General features: G+C 38.6%; 1 protein-coding gene across 3 annotated transcripts in view; it reads right to left on the bottom strand.

Annotated features, from left to right (window-relative positions):
- SEC24D (SEC24 homolog D, COPII coat complex component) overlaps positions 1 to 19395 on the bottom strand; it is a 99554-nt gene that overhangs the window by 40955 nt on the left and 39204 nt on the right. For all 3 annotated transcript variants that reach the window (XM_072938317.1, XM_072938316.1, XM_006213918.4), the window contains exon 8: positions 18231 to 18358. In XM_072938317.1, the coding sequence (XP_072794418.1) occupies positions 18231 to 18358 (128 nt within the window). The remainder of the gene's footprint in view (positions 1 to 18230; positions 18359 to 19395) is intronic.

Below are 19395 nucleotides of genomic sequence, written 5' to 3'. Positions count from 1 at the left end.
TGTCGAGTTACGACTGTATTGAGGCTGTTAAACACACTTGAATTTAATTGTTTTCTATTTTCACTCTTTTGGAAATTGGATGATGGATCAGTAAGGAGGGTCTTCAGACAACTGAGGTGACAGTAAAGAATGTTAAAAGTTTTTGAACTGTTTACATTTTCTTTTTGGGTTTCTAAATTCCACCGCCTTGTTTCATCTCTCTCAGGCCGTGCAGAAAACCATCAGAGGGTTTTCTTTGCTCTCTCCAGATGTCTGCTTATCTGCTCTCCAGTAGTGTGCAGGAGCCCAGAAAGAGCTAGTCTCAATTTTCTTCTGAGTTCAACTTTACTGTATATGGCTTTTTTAAAGAAAACAAAAACAAAAACAAAAACTCAATGACTTTCCAAAAACTACGTTTTGTTTACTTCTTACCAAGGCATTGTATCATACTTACCTCAGAAATGTTTTCACATTTTATAATCTTGTGTGTAAATGTGCTTTAATCTTTTGGCCTCCAGTATATCCCTGCCAGCTCTTCCTTTTCTGTTCTTCTCTTAAATGGAAAAAGTGAAAGGATGGAGAGTCCAGCTCTAAAACCCTCATCTGGCTATTCCTGGCTCTGGTCCTGTGTGGCATGAGTTTACATAACACGCAAGTGATGGGGGTGCTGGGAAAGAAGCAGGGGAGACTAATACCTGAACCTTTTGATTATACTTTGGAACTACAAGGGTTATGCCGAATATCTTATTGGCACTAAATTTTAATTAAGATACTTCAATTGAATAAAACCTACCTCTTTTTTGTGCACATGGACCACAGTCAAGAATTCAGAAATTAGGTTCAGTGTTAGAAGTTCTGGTTCTTATTCCATGTCAAAACAGTAGACAACAAAGTATATCAATCAATAACTCCTTGGCACTACTAATACATTGTTTGAAGTCTTCCTATATTTATATACCATCAGTTTCCCTGCCATTCTCTTTAACATCTGTGCAATCAGTGCCAGGTTTGTTGTGTGACTTGGTAGGACATACAGCCCAGGAGCATAGAAAGACATTAAACAAACAATAATGCAAATATGCAATTAAGAGAGCAAGGTAGGGGTAGAAAGGATACTTGGGAAATCATCACTAATGAAAGCAATGTTAAACTGTTCACAGATTGTAATCCAAAACAAAAATAGATGCTCAAAGAAAATGAGGCGCAACCTAGAATGATCCCACGGGGGAGAACTCTGATAAAGTTTGCAATCTGTGCGGTTTGGTCTTGGCATCTCTATAACGAAGAAAAGTCTGAATACACCAGTCTTGCTATATAGTCTATACAGAAGGCAGCTAAATCCTACAAACTGATTATACCGGATCTGGGAAGTTGAAAACGAAGGTGTTCTTACAGCACAGATCCAGTAGGTGGCACTGTACAACTGAAAATTGAAACAAAACGATGTAATTTCCTTAGTAGATAATAAAATAATCAAGGTAATTATGCTACACTCATTTTATGTAACTATAATAACATTTAACTGAACTTATGTCAGTTCTTACAATCACAAAATTAAGAAACCTATACTTTTCTTGAAAAATCCTTTGATAATGGTTAAAACTATTCCAGGTGAAACAAAATGTGATTAAACATGAAATGCAGGCTATTTTTAAGCATCAGTTAAATTCCAGAGTGTGCCAAATTTATTGAATATAATAGCTAAGAAAAAACATATTTTAAAAGCTTCTAATCCTCTCCCAACTTTTCCTTGACTGCACGGATGGAAACAGGCATCTTAGGGACAGGCAGCCCCCCAAGCACAGCAGGCAGGCTGACGGTGGCCCAGGAGGCGGAGGCACCAGGATGCCAGCGCTCCCACTGCCAGCACCCATCCCCTCCCTCCACATTTGCATCTGAGGTGTGAAATAACCAAGCAAAGACAATGAAGCTGCATCCTGCTGCTAAGCAGTGCACGGTGATGGAGAAACGATTTTCTAAAGCAGACACCTAGCTTCCTGCTGGAACATCAAACCACAGGCAGCGGTGTGAATGAGGGGAGAGACAGGACAGAGTGGCCAAATCGGAGACTGCAGGAACACCTTGACTTGGGAAGGTATTCCTGCCTATCTCTAGAATATTCCCAGGTAAAAACTGCCTCTCTCCCTGCTTTCTTCTTCCATTGCCCCACTCACTGCCCACCTCATTTTTCAGGACCCGAGTTCACCTAAGTTCCAATACACACACACACATACACAAGCTCACCCTTTAACCACCCACTTTCCCTTGTCTTCTAGTACGTGTTTACTGATTTTGAAAAAATACACATTTCCCATTTTCCATGTCTACTTCTCTTCCCTTTTTTCTCCCCTTTTATTTCCTCTATTAGAAGTCTCCAGGAAAGTAATCAGTGTCCTGGGACTACACAGTTGTTCCCCATGTGACCAATATTCTACTTTACTAAATGCCTGAAGGAATACCAGGCTAAACAGTGACCAGTCATGGGAGATATATTTTTGCCTACCGTGATTCCTAAATCTGACCAGAAGGTTTCCAGCAAGAAGACCTGCCAAAAGGTGACACGGTCCTCCAGCCCGATACAGGATCATACTCAACATCAGGTTATACTCCCCGGGGAACCACTGTGAAGCTGTATCTCTCGCAGCAATGGTTTCCTATCGTCAAATGCGACTCTGGCACACGGCTTCCTGAGGTCGGGGTGCTGCTTTTTTTTTGGATCTAGCTCAAGAGAGGTCAGTTGGTAATTTGGATTAATTGGGGGATATAAGTAGAAGCACAACTATGGTATGTGAAAAGATAATCCAGAACCTGTGATGAACAGCCACCCTCTAAAATGTTAAACATTCAGACTATTAGGCGTGTTGAAGACAAGCAGAGTCAGATTCCCAGAGGATTACGGCCAGCAGCTAAAACGGAGAGTGTCTGTATCAACTGCACTTATTAAAGACATTTCCATAGGAAAGAGAACTGAGAAGCAGCTTATGTGTGTTTCCTATTTTTAGCTTCACCATATATGACATTCAGTCAGTCTACGTGGACGGAAAAGGTACAGGGCAACAGGCTACTTACTGGGTGTGTTTTCTCAGCAGCGGTATTATTTTGTTGAACTTTTAAGAATAATGAGTACAGTATGAAAGAACTCTATTTTCTGAATGCCTTTTAAAAATCCTGTTATGAGGGGGGAGGGTATAGCTCAGTGGCAGAGTGCATGCCTAGCATGCACGAGTTCCTGGGTTGAACTTCCATACTTCCTCTAAAAAGAAATAAACCTAATTACCCCCACCAAATAAAATAAATAATTCAATAAGAAATAAAATATTTTTAAAAAATCATGCTATGCATCTTTTAAAAAGAAACAGAGCCTGATAATAAAACCTTCAATGTATTATATTAATTACAAGAATATATTTATACTTTTCCAGGATGTTTTCAGTTGGCCTTTGACCTAAAACTTCGTGTTCTCCAGAAAATCAGCTTCTTTCTAGTTGGAGTGTTTGTGGCACTTGAGAGATCATTTTCAATTTTTTTCCCTTCAATGTTGCTGTGGCAATATTGTTATAACTATATCTAGAGTGTATGTTGGATGTGAACATGTCTTTAATGTGGAAATTAGTCCTTCTTGGTTTGGGGCCGTTGTTTCTGTTTTGGTCTATCCAGCATTGCAAAATCCTGACAAATGTGACCAATTCAAACTTATAATATAAGTAAGATCGTAACGATTACCTGTATGATTTATAGTTTAAAATGTTTTCATGTATGAAAGCCTCAGTGTGAGGCTGAGATGGTGACAACCCCGCGGGTGGGAATTACCATCCATGTGGTTCAGAAGGGAATGGACATCAGTGATGGAAGCCACTTGTCCAACAACATGCAGAGCTGGAGCTTCCATTCCCCTTCATTTCTATGCTCTATGTTCAGGAGCAGCTTGCAGATCGCTTCCATAGGAAAGCAGTTTCAGAGAAGCTGCCATCAGCCACCCACGACGTGAACCAAGCCCCCTGTGGTCCCCGGTACCCACAAAGGGTCTCCTGTCATTTTTCTCTCTCTTTCTCGAAGGAGCTGTTTTATATCTTTTCAACCTCATTTCATCCTTCAGATAAGCTCAGCAGGTAACTCTCCCTCCTTGCTCATAAAGAAAACAGAAAACCTCAGATAGGAACTCCCCTGACTTTTCCTCACGAATTTTCAAGCACCTACCTCATGTTTCCCTTCCCCTCTTCCGTTACAGTCGAAGGGGTCTCCTCTCTCCTCCTGACTTGTTCCCAGAGACCCTATCTAAGCTGGGACCAAGTCTCCACCGGGCCCCTCCACACAGGCGTGGGCCTCTCAGCCGTGTGTTCCATGTGACCCAGTGTCTGACAGCACTCATCACTTACTTTTCGGTATCACGACTAAATTCTCAGACCCATGCCCTGCAGGTCTAACTTGTTTGTTTTGTTTTGTTTTGTTTTATTGTTGTGTCTCTTCTATCCCAATACCCGAGACAATGGGCAGTCCATAGTTTTTGAATGAACAAACAAAATATCAACCAGATACCCACAAATATATTGCCATAAGCTCAAGGCAGTTCATGGTAGGTGCTAAACAAAAGGCACAAATAAAAGAAGAAGTCACTTGTGATGGGGGATCAATAAAGGCTTCTTTTGAGGAAGAAGTGGGCAGTTACAAGGAGTTACATTTCCAGTGGCAGAGAACAGTGAGAACAACACAGCTCAAGAAGACAAATCTGAGCTTGGGGCACGTCGGTGGTCAGCAGGCAAGTAGCCTGCTCCTGCTGAGATGAAGGAAGATAAAGAGGAAGGTTGGAGTGATTTAATAGAGAGTTTTTAAAGCCAGGTCCACACACACACGCACACACACATCTCAGATCAGCTGTTACTAGATGGTAACAACTCTGACAAGATAGTTGAGATTTTACCATTCACTAAACTAAAACAATGTCCTTGGAACAATGGTTGGTATAGGTTTTGAAACCTGCTCATAAATTAGCAAATCAAATTTTTTTTACAATTACCATGAAGGATTTTTAGAATTTCTGTTTCATCATCTCCTGTATTTTATTCAATTCCTAAAAACTCTTTTAAAAATAAACTCAAAAGATGTTTGAATGTTAGTTCTAGTTTTTAAAGTAAATTTCTAAATAAAAAAATTCACTCCTTAACAGCTTAGGTAAACCTCAGGTTCACCACCAATCCCCTGGACTTACAGTTCAGAGTAAATTATCAATAAATATTTGTTGAATAGATGACAAGAAAAGGAAGGCAGGAAGAAGGGGAAAAAACTGAAGTCTGAATGAAAAAAAAAAGTGAAGGAAGAAGAAAAACACAAAAGTCACGTTTGGACAGGAGGATATTTGCCAGTTCTCTCATCACAGAAGTTTAAGTCTCAGTGTGATAAACCTTAACATGTGAAGTTCATCCAAATATACGCACAGATAACTTCACTGGGAGGCTCTTCTCTTGCAATGGGCAATAGCGTCTTAAAGCAAATGCAGCTGTGACCTTTCTCCCCAGGTCCTCGAATGCCAGGAGGGCTTTTCAGTGGGAAGGTCAAGTTGGACTATATGCTGAAGTCTATGAAAGGGCTGTTCCTGGTGACAGGGCATCCAGTTTCAAAAGGGAAAATAAATGCCAGTGCAGTTCAGAGAGCACCACAGTATCAGTTTTCCTGAATGGCAGTCCTAGGTCATTGGCTGCATCACAAATGGTATGCTAAACACAAAAATAGTGGTCTGTTTGGATTGGGTTATGCTGATGCAGTCTTTCAAGTTATGGGTATACTCACAAAGATCAGCATCGTTTTTCTTGCTGGAACAGATGCTGGAAACCCTTGAATAAGGCACTGCTTCTCAAGGAGCTAGGACAGTCAGGAATTCTATAGCTGAGAGACATTTTCCCACATTTCTTTTAATTTAATTTTTAATTCTTATTTGTTATTGAAATATAGTCAATTTACAATGTTAGTTTCGTGTGCATAGCAGAGCTCCCACCTTTCTTTTAAAACCTTGACCTATTAGAGTTTATCGCCCATCCCTAAGGAAGAATTGTATTCTGTTGTCCAATTATGGGCCCCTTGCAGAAGACATGTTTAATTGCTGTAAGAATGCACAATGTTCACTGATGATTAAAATATACTTTAGACTTACAAACCTATGAATCAAGTTTGTTTCTTCCATAACAAAATAATTGGCAGTTTTCTGTTCCTCAAAGGAAAGTTGTAAAATACTCCACTTTAAAGATGAAAGCATCAAAAATAATAAGCCTAGAAGCAAACTTCCTTTGTCTCTCTGGCAGAACTACAAGTTAGCGGAAGTCTTCCTTCCATTTATCACCCTTCTTTATGGCCATGAAAACACCTACAAGATATCCCCCTATGCAGGAGTCAAGTCCGTATCTAAGTGACAGTTCCTCAGTCAAGCCTGCCTGTCTGCCCTGCACTCTACCCGCCCCCCTAGGCAGTCCCCATCCCCCGCTGGCTCTCCCGTCTCTTCCTCCCTTCATTAAATATTAAATATTTTTTTTTTCTAACAGAGGTACAGAGGGCTGAACCCAGGACCTCACGCCTGCTAATCATGTGTTCTACCCTGAGCTATTCCCGCCGCACCACCCTCCCACAATTTTTTAAACCTTTTTTTTTATTGAGTTATAGTCATTTTACAATGTTGTGTCAAATTCCAGTATAGAGCACAATTTTTCAGCTATACATGAACATACATATATTCACTGTCACATTTTTTTTTTGCTGTGAGCTACTACAACACAATCTTCTTATATCAGGTTAACTGTCTTGCCTCTTTGCATTAAACTGTGAGCTCCATGAGGACAAAGATCTTTGTTTTGTTCACTGACCAATTTTGGGACCAAGAACAGTATCTGACATGTACTGGGTGAAAAGTAAATATTTGTTTAATTAAATCTTCGTTGAAATAAAGTAGAATAGGTAAATTCATAATCCTTCATAAAAATGAACACTGCACAGATTATGTTGCACAAGACAACTGAAATATCCCTAAAACCCAGGTGTGCTTATACAGTTAGAACTGATTCTACAATTAAGGATAACAGGAAAGTCGAATTACCACTTCCCTGCTCAGAGCTGATACCTACGGAAGCTGTATGTATAACCAGGCCTATCTGATGCTTATTGTATGAACTGCTTCCAGAAGGAAAGCAACACAGGAGTCTAAGGGCCCTGCAGTCCGATCGGCTGTCAGTGTCACCATCCCTGACGGGCAGCCCTGTGAGCTGGCTGGGCCACCTCAAGCGATGCAGCAGATCACCTCTTGTGAGTTAATCTGATTTGGGCAAACAGCCAAAAGCCATTTGGAGGGAAGACTTGAAAATGGAATAAAAAAAAAAAAAGGCTGAGAAAAAATATTCAAGTTTTAAAATGTGTGACCAATTTGAAAGCATCTGGAGAAATAAATGCATTTATATATTTACTATATATCAGTAGTGAGCTGGAAGGAGAGAGGAGATAAATTCTTAATTTATCAAATAAATAACACAGATCAATAAATATGAGCCAATAGATTTTTTATCAGAAAGGAGAAATGTGGAGAAAGTTATATGTTTGAAGTAGTTACATAAAAGAGGTTTTCAAAACTTTTTAAGCTTTGGAGGACAAGAGAGGATGGAATGTAGTAAATAAAAAGAGACTTAACTCCCATTCCCATGTTGAGACTGACCTTGGTAGTTCAGCTCAGGATAAAGACGAGTGAACTTTGTGCTGGATGAATTTCATGGTGACTACATATGCTAGGTTTTATAATTATAGTTCTTCTGTTTTACTTGTATTTTGCAGAAGTTGTTCAAGAAAGTCAAAGATGCTCTTATTTTCCCAAACAGTAACATTTTAAAGATTCTAAGCCTCTTTTTAAAAAACATGTATATCTCATATATCCTCCCCATCTCTCTCTCTCTCTTTCTCTCATAAATACACACACACACACACACACACACACACACTGTATCTTTAGTTTATAATGCGGTGATACTGAAAGAAACAAGTATTGGAGAGGAGAGTAAAAGTGAAACGTAAACTAAACTTATGAAGAATCTTATGGTCCAGGAAATTCTTTAAGCAACTGTTATCCTAGTTAGCATAACTGTTTCTGTCTGCCATCAATGCGAAAAGAAAGGATAATTTGCAGCGAGTCCCCAAATGAATATTTTAAGAACAAAAGTATGGGGAATAAAGGATTTTCTTTGATGGAGAACATAGAAATTCAAGTTAAACGTCTGATGCCTGGATGGAGATGACTCTGAAAAAGAGGTCCTAACCGTAGCATGGCTCCTGGATTGTCAGCTGCTTTTTAAATTCTCTTGGAACTTGTTCAGTATCCAATGCAGCATTTCTGCATAAACTAGATGCTCAGGAAGTGTTGGAGCACAGAACTCTGCATGAAAATCTTATCAAATTCCTTGGCCTCAAAATTCTAATTGACTCCGGTACATCAATAATATTGTATAATGAAAATACCATATTAAATATTTATTTAGCGCAAAAATATTCTAGGAATAGTTTTAGATCTTGGGAATGATATAGTGAGGAAAAGTTACATGTGGTCCCTACCCTCATGGAAGCTAATGGGAGAAAGACAGGAATCAAACACATAAACACAAAGAGGTACAAGGAGAGCTCCAGGGAGTATAATGTGGGGTATCAGAAAGCTCTCCTGAGGATGTGACTTTGAACTAAAATCTAAGGTGAATAGGAACTGCCTTGGCTAAAAGGACAGGACAGCGTATGGGAGACTGAGGGAAAACTATTCCAGCACATGCCCATGAAGCATCTTATGAAAAAAACGAAAGCTACAGAAATGTCTATTTAATGCTGGGTGCTTATCTTTAAATAGTAAAAATAGAAAACAATGATATACTGTCAAATGACAGAGACCATGCAACACTTCTCTTTTTAAATACGAATGAGTAGCTAACTCGTTCCCTTGTATATGAATAGAATTGTGACATCCACATCCGTCTCCTCTTTCTTTCTACACCGGATTATGTAGCTGGAAACACTGAAGGGGTGTGGTAATATCCCTCTTAGATGTATACACTTCAGGTAAATTAAAGTTACTGTATTTTTCCCACTTCTCTTCCTTGCACATGGTAGACACCCAAAATCAATGATGGTTGGATTAAATGAAATTTTCCAAAGAGGACTTTAATGTACAGCAAATAATCAGAGCAATAATGATAGATCATTTCTTATACCAACTTCTATTTTTAAACAACTAAGAGTTAAGTAATGTTATAATTTTAGGAGAGAAGTGAGGTTCAGAAGAGTTGAGTAAAATGTCAAGGTCCTGTTGCTGGAAGTGGTAGAGCTGATCTGTGCACCCAACTCCATCTGACACTCAGATTCCTGCCTGCACCCCGTTACCTGTGACAGTGTTAACTCCTGACAAAGGATCGCTCCCCAAATCACGCATGTCTCAGACAAACTTGGGTGCTGCATTCAAACATTCCATAAAACAATAAAAAGCACAGATTTGCATAGGGCTTTCTTTTTCTTCCTTCCTTAAAAATAGGACTTTATTGAGGTGTTTTAGCCTTTTCTTTAGTGAGAACTGTTGCTCAGGAAACTTTCAAGTGAAAAATCTTCTAAACTTTGGCTTTCTAACACTTGATCAGTCAAATTTATCAACTGCATAAATTTTAAGTCCTTGTATTATTATCTAAATATCCACAAAATCTGACCGAAGTTAGGACTCATGAAGCAGGGTATAGATCGTGTATTTCACTGATTCTAAAATCCCATCATTTATAAGGGACATCATCAAAACTTCCAACTGAACGTGACATAATGCCAAGAAGTCACTGTTCATAAGATATATTCCTATTTTGTAAATGTTAAAATGTGAGAAAATGTGGGCCTTAGAGATGGTGACAATGATAGCAAGAGGCTCTAACATACGTCCTCTCCTGTGGTGGCTCCTCACGGATGCCCAGCGTTCAGCATCCAAGGAGCCCGGTGTTCCTGGCTCCTATGTTATGGATGCTGCACCCTCAACTGCCAGGCACTGAAGGTCATAAAACCCACACTGAGATTCCCTGAAAATTAAACCAAGGAAGAATGTTTCCTTTTTTATTCTTGTTTCTCCTGAAGTTAATAAAAAAACCAAAGATTTACACGAATAATTTTGTGATTGAGAAAATAAGCTTGGGGCATTCAGCTTCTAAACTGCAACTTAAAATAGAATTCTAACAACCTTTGCCCTGACAAATGCGACCTGCACCCTACCCTGCCCCCTGTACGTCTGCTGTAAGACCATTCTAAAAAGGGATAACATTCTGTTCTTCAGCTGCCAAACTTTTTCATAGTACTTTTTCATAGCCCTATATGAACAATGGCCAAAATCCTTAAGGGATAAGATTCAGTTTCCAAAATAATTCTATATATTAAGCATTTTAATGTTGTACTCAAACTCTATTTCTACATGAGTACATACATTTTAATTTTCCAAGTTTTTATGTTAATACTTTTAAAATTCTGCATTGAAGCCAACAATTTAAGACTATAACGCACATGTTAAAAATGGATTCAGGCTTTTGAAGCTTTCATTTTAAAAGAATTTAAGATCTAACTCAAAGTTTAAGTTCTTTAAAGGGCACGATATTATGCAGTAATCAGCTTAATTTCAGAGCGTATGTATCACTAAAGCTAGCTGAACTGGGACTATGTGAAAAAATGCAGTCTCACAATCTTCACATGCTTTTTAAGTGAATTATATTATTATATACTATAGATTTCTTATACTAAAAGTATAATATAAATGAAACCACCTTGGGTTGGGTTGTGCAGTAAGTTCATATGAATCTCCAAAAACATACAGGATGTGTGACAAATCCATGGTAATCCACGCTGAATGCCCAATAAAGAGGAGAAAAGTAAAGTAGACACCGGCAGACTTCTAGATTTAGGACATCAGAGCCAGACTACTTCTTGGCAATGGAGGCCCGAGTCACAATACAAGACACGGCGGAAACCTAAAGTCATTTCCTGGCTCCTAACCCAGAGTTTCACTTACTGGCCACTCTCTATTGTGCTTTGGAGAAAGTAGCCCATTTTTATTGGTTTCTGAAATATCTTTGTATGATCAAAAATTCTTCCTACCTGTTTTGCTGTTCTGCTCTTTACAATGAAATACAACTTCTCTCATTAATGTGATAGAATATATTGATATGGGTAATTATTAATATGTGATAGAATATATCTGTGACCTCACAAATAATCTTTTCTTTATCCAGAGTTTGTTTGAAGCCTGAAACACCTAGAAATCAACCACTGTGCCACAGTTTTGTGGTTTGGCTTGTCTTTGTCCTTTAAATGTCCATCCAACCCTCAGGAGAGCGCATTTACTCAGCTAAGACCTTTACCATGTGCCCAGCCCACTGCCGGGTTCTGTCTGCATGGCCTTCACCTTCAAGAAGTACTAAGCAGTAGCTTGAAGTCAAAAGACTTCAAGAAAATAGGTCTCAGATGGACATGTCAGGATAACTCACAAGCTTGCAGGAACTAGAAGCCCAATGCTAAAACTAGTGCCAGCAAGAAAAAAGGAATGCTATCCTATGTGTTTAACCAAATAAAACCTCAACGAGCTCCTTTACAGCCAGATGTTGCTGAAAGAACTTGATATTTGGCATCTCGAGTTCCAGCAGCATTCCTTATTAGCTGTATGACTTTAATAGCCCCAGAACGTGTAGAATTTCTACATCTATAAACTCAGATAACACCTGCTTCATAAGCTGCTATTCTTCCTAAGAAAAGCTGGCACACAGACAAAATACTACAGTGGGGCAGAATTTTTCTTCCTTTGGTGCATTAAGCACCAGTGGAAACTCTGCCAAAACCCTGCCAACTCTTGCCAGCAAGAGTGGCTAAGTCGAATGCATGACCAAGCAATCCCTTCTGCAGGTGAGGGATGTGGAGGTCATGTGTCGGTGTCGGATTTAGTCTCTGACAGTCTTTCCTATTTTGTTAACTCCATTTGTCAGCTCACTGACATCCCTTCCTCTTTCTTTCCAATGGCATCTTCTTCCTATCTACCGCATCTATCAGAATATGAACGATCATGAAGAAAAAACAAACAGTATTTAATAACAGCACAAACGTCAAACGTCTTTATTCATTAAGTCATAACTAAGGAAAAATTTCCCTGAACCAAAATTCCAAAGAACAAGGTTATTCCCATCAGAGCCTTTTCCACCTTGTACAAAAACTAGCTGTGTACTAACAGATTTTCTGTAAGTTCTAGACAAGAATAACTGGTCTTGTTTTTCTCCATGTCTCTAAAGTCCTTAGCTCAGTTCCTACAGAGTAAGTAGGGGATTATAAATCAAGTGAAGTTTAAAGTCTCGGATAAAAGTTTATCTGATTAAATTAATTCAATAAGAAAGGAAATTAGTTTAACTATGATATCCGTTTATAATCTAAAAAAATACACACATATATTCCTGAATCCATTCACAGATGGAGTAAAAGCTTCTGCCATCTGGTCTATAGGTGAAATTACTTCATTTCATATATAATTAGATGATGTATGCACTTGTCCAAAATGTAAAGATTTCCTATGTTAAAGAAATGAAAAATTAGTGATAATCTTCAGAGCCTGCACTGGAAATCTATGCCATTTCTACCTCAGTTCTTAAAAATACAGCATCAAAAATAAAACCACAGGTTACTAAGCAAAAGAGTTTCCAAGATAACTGATTACTTTTGTTGAATAAATACCTCATAGTTAAATTATATTAAATATGGAAATGAGTTTCACTTAAAACTCATACCAAAAAAGTTAAAATTTATAAACAGAATATGAAATATTAAACACAGATGACATAGATATGCCCTTGGAAATAGCATACATCTCCAAAGCAAATGCTCACAGGGAACATTCTGCTTGGGTTAGGTTTATTTTTATAGTCCGTTGCTAACACAATGACATGCTTTAAAGGTTTTGTCAAACAACAGAACTGACTTTAAAAAACAAAAAACAACTGTACTAAATAAATCCTCCTGATAGAGGTCAAATCAGGATATTTTGAAGGTTTTTTTTTAATTGCAGTAATCGTGGCAGTATTATTCAGATAAGGAAAAAAATCCTAAAATTTTACTATACCTAAAAATAAACAAGTCATTTATTACAGAGGAAAATAAATTAAAATGCTATTCACACGAGAGTAACAGTATTCATGTAATCATTTACCTTCAAGAAACATTTTAAAACTTACTTCCTTGTTTACAGGTTGTAAATATCAAAAAATTAGCATGTCCCTTATTTTCTATTATTAGCTATAATTGTTTAGTTTGGGGCTTCTGGCTTGAGCATTAAAATGCTATTTATGGATACATGAAAGAACGAACAGGTTTAGGGAGTAGACATCGAAAATCCACTTTTGAACATGTTAAGTCTGAGGTTTCTGTGAGGATACCCAAGGAGACATTTCAGAAAGGCACGTGGATCAGCGAGTATGGGGCTGCAGTTGTAGCATGAAATGAATGAGCAACAGCACAGTGACTTAGAGTCATGGACCTGGGTATCCAACTGCATGGCTTGGAATCCTAACTCTGTTACTTAGTAGCCACTGGCCTTAATGAGTTCTCTAACTCTGTGCTTCAATTTCCTTATATCTAAAGTTGAATAATAAACAGGTGGACGTGAGGATTAAAGAAATGAACACACATAAAGGAACGTCTAATTGTGCTCACTGAGTGCTAAGTTTTGACTATTAGTATTCTCCCCAGTAACTCTAGTAGCTGTTACAGATGATATGCAGTCTTTGAGGGGACAGGGAGTCTGAAGAAAGAGAGGAGACCCCAAGTCCAAGCCTTGATGAACCCCAAGACTAGAAGTCAGGAAGACAACAAAGGGAACCAAAATGCTCCCTGCCTGTGAGGTAGGAAAAATACACCCGGCAGGTGTCATGGAAGCCACGGACGGGAGGCAGTCAAGAAGGCCCAAGTCCTTGGTGACCTAGACTCTCACCTGGCCAGCTGGCACCGTGCAGCAAGGAGGGCTCCCTAGTGTGCATGACCCTCCACGTTCAGGTCCAGTTAGATGCCCAAAGACGAAGAAAATGTCTTTGACGGCATAGTCTTTAGGAACTTTCTTCCTGGTGTTTTAGCATCCCATTAAAAATTTTTTTTCACCTCTAAGTCTATTTCAACAAATAGAAGTATTTTTTTTTAAACAGAGAATGTCTTCATTAACCCAGGAGACACCATAAGAGATAGTAATCCTTCTGAAATACAACATATTCATTAAATATTCTTATAATTTTATTCATCAATTATACCTCCCTGTCTACACACACATACACACACACAAATAATTGAGTAATCCTGTTTTTGAAGGTCTAAGAAAAAAGGAAGGGCTTCTGTAGAGATCCAGAATAGAGAAAATACGTATGTGGCCAGTAGGTAGAATCTTAGCAACATTAAAAGACTAAAGTGTGTTATTTTCTCAAGTACAGCTTCCCCCTAGGTCAGATTCCAAAAATAAGCCATCACTTTAAACTCATCTGTTTATTACTTTGAAAAGTTTCACTAAAGGAAGCCCTTATGCTGCTGAGGAGCTAGTATTTGGTTCGATCAAACAACTTAGGCAATCAGAAAGCATACACCTTCAGTGTGTGCATGAAATATGTATAGACATTTGAGGGGAGGCCGGGACTAACATCTGAAACCTTTTTTCAACCAAAAGCCCCCAAAATACCAGGTTTCATTTTCAGGAATGCATTACTGAAAGATAATTTCATTGTTACTATTAAATGGTGATAACAAGAAGGTGGTCACACACGCTGGTCTGGGGTCTGAAGAACCGTTGAGTTCAGTGCCGTTCCAAGCAGGCCTGACCCAGGGCAGCTTCTCATGGGGAGGGGGCAGGGAGCAGAGCCTTTTGCTGGTATGGAGCTGAAAACTGCAAATTCATTGCCACGAACAAGGCACACTGGAGCTAACCCTGCCTACATCCCATATTGAGACAAAATTCTGTTGCTGCCTAGACTTCTTTCAAGGTAGAATTGTCATCTTTTCCAGACTGAAAATAACAAGTCACTAGAGAACTACTCAGACAGCATGGGAACGAGCCGGGTGGGGAGGGCATATCTGCAGCGATCCCATCCCCTGAGGGGAGTCATTCTTCCAGGTACCTTTATGTTAATATATTTCCCTCAACTTTAGGATTCATATTTTTAACTTCTCACATTTCTGAAATCTGTATGCAACTTCAAATGGACACATACAGTTACAGCAGTGTTTGTCTTATTAATATATCATGTTACACAGCTGTTACAAAGAGTGAGGCATCTCTATAGGTAGCAACATGGGTGGAATGCCAGACATACTAACTGGAAAAAGTAAAGTGTGGGGAAGAGTGTGCATGCTACACTGCCACTTATCTGTTTGTTTTAAAGGATGGATGCTCATATGCTGTTATATGCATATTTCCTTTCTAGAAGGAATCACAAAGAACGGGTAGATTGTCTGTAAAGGGGAGGAAGAGGACCTTTGTGGTCTGTGGGGTAGGAAGGGATCTTTTTTCATTGTATACCCTTTCCATCTTTTGCATGTTGGTGTTTTACTTATTTAAAAGTAACTGACTCATTAAAAAGCAAAAAAAAAAAAAACCAAACTACTACATGTTGTTATGGATACATGCATATGAAGTCAATATGTAAAATCACATATGGGAAGAGTACATATCAAAGTCATTCGTGTTTGTGCCTGAAATGGGAGGAAAGAGAAGAATGGCTTGATTCGAGGACACATCCTATTTGGCTATGAAGTTTTAAATCTCAGAAAATGATCTTAAGCAAATATGACAAAATATTAACTTTTGTTAATGATGGTGGTATGTACAGGAGGGTGATATAATTCACTAGGACTTTAAATTTTGCTCAAAGGATAAATATTGAAGTAAAAAATATATCTCATGGATACTACAACACAGCCATCAGAACTACTAAAATTAAAAAGACAACAATACCAAAGGTTGGAGAGGATGGAGAGCAACTGGAACTCTGATCAATGTTAAAAGGACTGTAAAATCGTACAAACACTTTGGAAAATGGTCTGGCAGTTTCTTATAAAACTAAATAAACATGTACCCCATTAGCCAGCAATGTGCTCATGGGTATTAATCCAAGAGACAATACACGTCCCTGGAAAGACTTGTAGTAGAATTATTTATAGAAGCTGCTTTATTCACAAAAGCCTAAAAGCAGAAAAGCCCAGGTGCCCATAAACAAACTGGTATATCCATACTATGAAATACATTTCAGCAATAAAGAAGGAACAAACCACTGCTATACTCCACATTATGATGATGGCTCTCTAAAACTTTATGCTGAGTGAGAGAAAGAATGCATACTCTGCAAGCCTATTTATATGAAGACCTAGAACAGGCAAAACAAATCCATGGTGGAAAAAAGTCAGAACAATAGTTGTTGGAGGAGGAAGGTTGTGAGAAGGGCTGGGAGGCTGACTGGGGTAAGGGCGTAAGATAACTGTCTAGGTTCTAGGGTGACAGTACAGTTCATATCTTGATAGAGGTTTGGATTACACAGGTGTATGCACTTGCCAACATTCAGTAAAATGTTTAATTATGACATGTGCATTTTATTATAAATGATTTTCACCTCAAAAGGAAAAACAATCTGTAATCAAATATTGAACTCTGGCTAATGCTATGCTTGCTGGACTGTTTAGGTAACAGTGTACTGATATTTGCAATTTACATTGAAATGCATTAAAAAAAAAGATGGCTTGATGGACAGATGGATCAGTGTGTGATAAAACAAGTATAGTTAAATGTTAATGGCAGAATCTAGGCAGCAGGTATATGGAATATTCTTTCAGATTTTTCTGTATGTTTGAAAATTTTCATAATAAAGTATTGAGAAATAGCCAGTTAAAATAACTAGTTATTATTTAACACATGTATATCATATATTGTATAGATCTCTTTGTCATTACATACTGGTCTATTTTATGAAGCATGGAGATTTTAAAGAGAAATTTATGAGCATTATATTAAATTTCTGGGACCATCATAGAAAACATCATGCCTAAAATAAGTAAATACTGAATTCACTTCTTGGTTCACAAATATGAGACCATACTGCATGTAAGACTGGCTTCTAAGAACAGCCCAGTCTTCTCTGCCCAGCTCTAACCAGCTTCCTGGACTCCCCAAAAGAAGAGAGGACAGGATTCTGCCACACACATAAGAAGAGTGAGTGTACTTCTCAAAGGAGATGAAAGCCACTTTGCACGTGGACACCACGTCCGTCCCTGCTCTTTCTTTCCTCCCTCGGGGAACATAAAGCAGGCCTCCCTCCCCTTCCTCCACCACTTTACCCTTCAATCCAGCTGGCATGGCCAGCCCAAGGAAGGGTACAAATCTCTTCTCTCTTACAGATGCTCTGCCTCTTGCTCATGTGCTACTAGGTGTGCAGTAGATCAGGGACCTCAAAGGATCACTGGACCCAAGCTGAGGTTTAAGTGGGGAAGAGAATCTGAGATGTTAGCTTTTAGCAAGCTTACAGGACCACAGCAAGATGGCTACAGTCAAAGCTCCAGCCAGAAGTAAGGCTTTTCTTCACCTCCTATCCGACGGGCTCTGCTACAGTACCTTCTGTCTGTCTCCGTGTGCATGTGGGTACCCTCCACTCAGGGACGTCAAAAGGAGGAATGGCAGCTGCGTCGAGTGGACATCTTGATCACAGTGTCCACTGACAGCATCGTAGTATCAGAAATTTTCAATATACACCATTTCTTGTCTTTTTCCCCACTTAACTGTAAATTGGGTACATCTTTCCCATTTGAAACAGACAGATTTATTTACCTTAGCTTTCTAATCACGCTGACTTTAAGTAGGAGTTTATGAGCATGTTGGCCCAGTGATTACTAAAGCAGCTGCAGTAAGACCAAGGACCTTAAGGCTCTATTATCTTCCTTTACCAGAACACCTAGATATTGGGGCCCTGAACTAGGGTATAAGGGCCTCACGAGAGGTCTTGGTATTTGTCACTGTGTGGCAGCCCATATTTCCTGTGTGTGTGCTTGTTACAGTAGGCCAAAAAGTGACCCAGGCCATCAGTGTTTGGAATACAGGATGACAAAGGACACAGTTTGTCAGATTTTTGCTTTCTTTTTTTTTTTTTGAATCATGTACGGGAAAATAATGATGAAAGGAGAACTTGGGAACTGATAAATTACTGAATTGCTATTTTTATCACTCTTACCTCATTTGAAGGAATCGTGGCAAAGGGTTTGATGACTGCAGCTAATGGGATCTGAGCTTGCTTGGCCATATCTGACGTGCACGGGAAACAGTATGTTGTGCAGCGGATGTATCGAGGACTAGCATTGCCTGAAACATTCAAAGTGCACGCTTAAGATCTGCTTAGAAGAAAAGCTGCCCTATAGTATTTAAATATTTATAAAGGTACTTCTAGATAATGAATTGCCTTATTTGTAAAACTTTATGATTTCTTAAAAAAAAAGTAGTATTGTGTAATTCTACAGTCTGTTTTCCAGGGACACTATAGTTTCTTGTAAAATAAAACACTCTAAATTCTACAGCAAAAGTAGAATTTTAAGTTTATTATTATTATTTTCCATAAGCAGGGTATTGATATAGCCACTCATCCAACTCAAAAGGTGTTTAGATTCAGTGGAAGAAATAAAGCAAAGGCCTAAAACATAAGAATACAATTTCTTCTTCACCCTCTTCTATCAGCACATCTGCTATGGGAAAGGTGAGCATCCATTTACCATCTCAAATCAGCAAGGTACACTTTGTCTAATACAAACCCACTTGACCATGTCTTTTTTTTCCTGAAACTTGAAATTCAATTTAGAAATGAATACAGAAATACAATTTTTTAAACACCCTAATCTATTTTTAAAATACATTACATTTCCTGAACAAATTTTTTTCATGGCATATGTGAGTATTAAAATAATATCCATGGCATGGAGAGTATTTTTAAATCACTAGAATAACTTACCTAAAATAAATTTTGAAACTGTAATACATTTTGACAAAAGAACGTAATTATCAAATATTTATTGAGTGTCTACTAAGTTTCAGACACTGTCCTGGGTGCTTCCTTGTAGAGCTTATGTTTTTGCAGAGGGACACAAACAATAAATATTCAGCCTAATAAATGAGTAAATTATATAGGGCCTTAGAAGATGATAAATGCTACTAAAAAAGTGCCTCTGGTTAAGGGGTACCAGAGTGGGAGGCAGACTGCAATTTTAAATAGTTACAGAGTTGGTCTTATTCAAAAGACAACATTTGAGCAAAGATTCCAAGGTGGCAAGGGACTGCCCAGCAGGCACCTGGGGGCAGGGTGTGCCCGGCCTGGCTGAGGAATGCCCAGGGCTGTGTGGCTGGAATGG

Source organism: Vicugna pacos, chromosome 2 (assembly GCF_048564905.1).
Source record: "Vicugna pacos chromosome 2, VicPac4, whole genome shotgun sequence".
Classification (NCBI taxonomy): domain Eukaryota; kingdom Metazoa; phylum Chordata; class Mammalia; order Artiodactyla; family Camelidae; genus Vicugna; species Vicugna pacos.
Note: the sequence above shows the minus strand (reverse complement) of the source record. Positions and strands in the feature narration are given on the sequence as shown.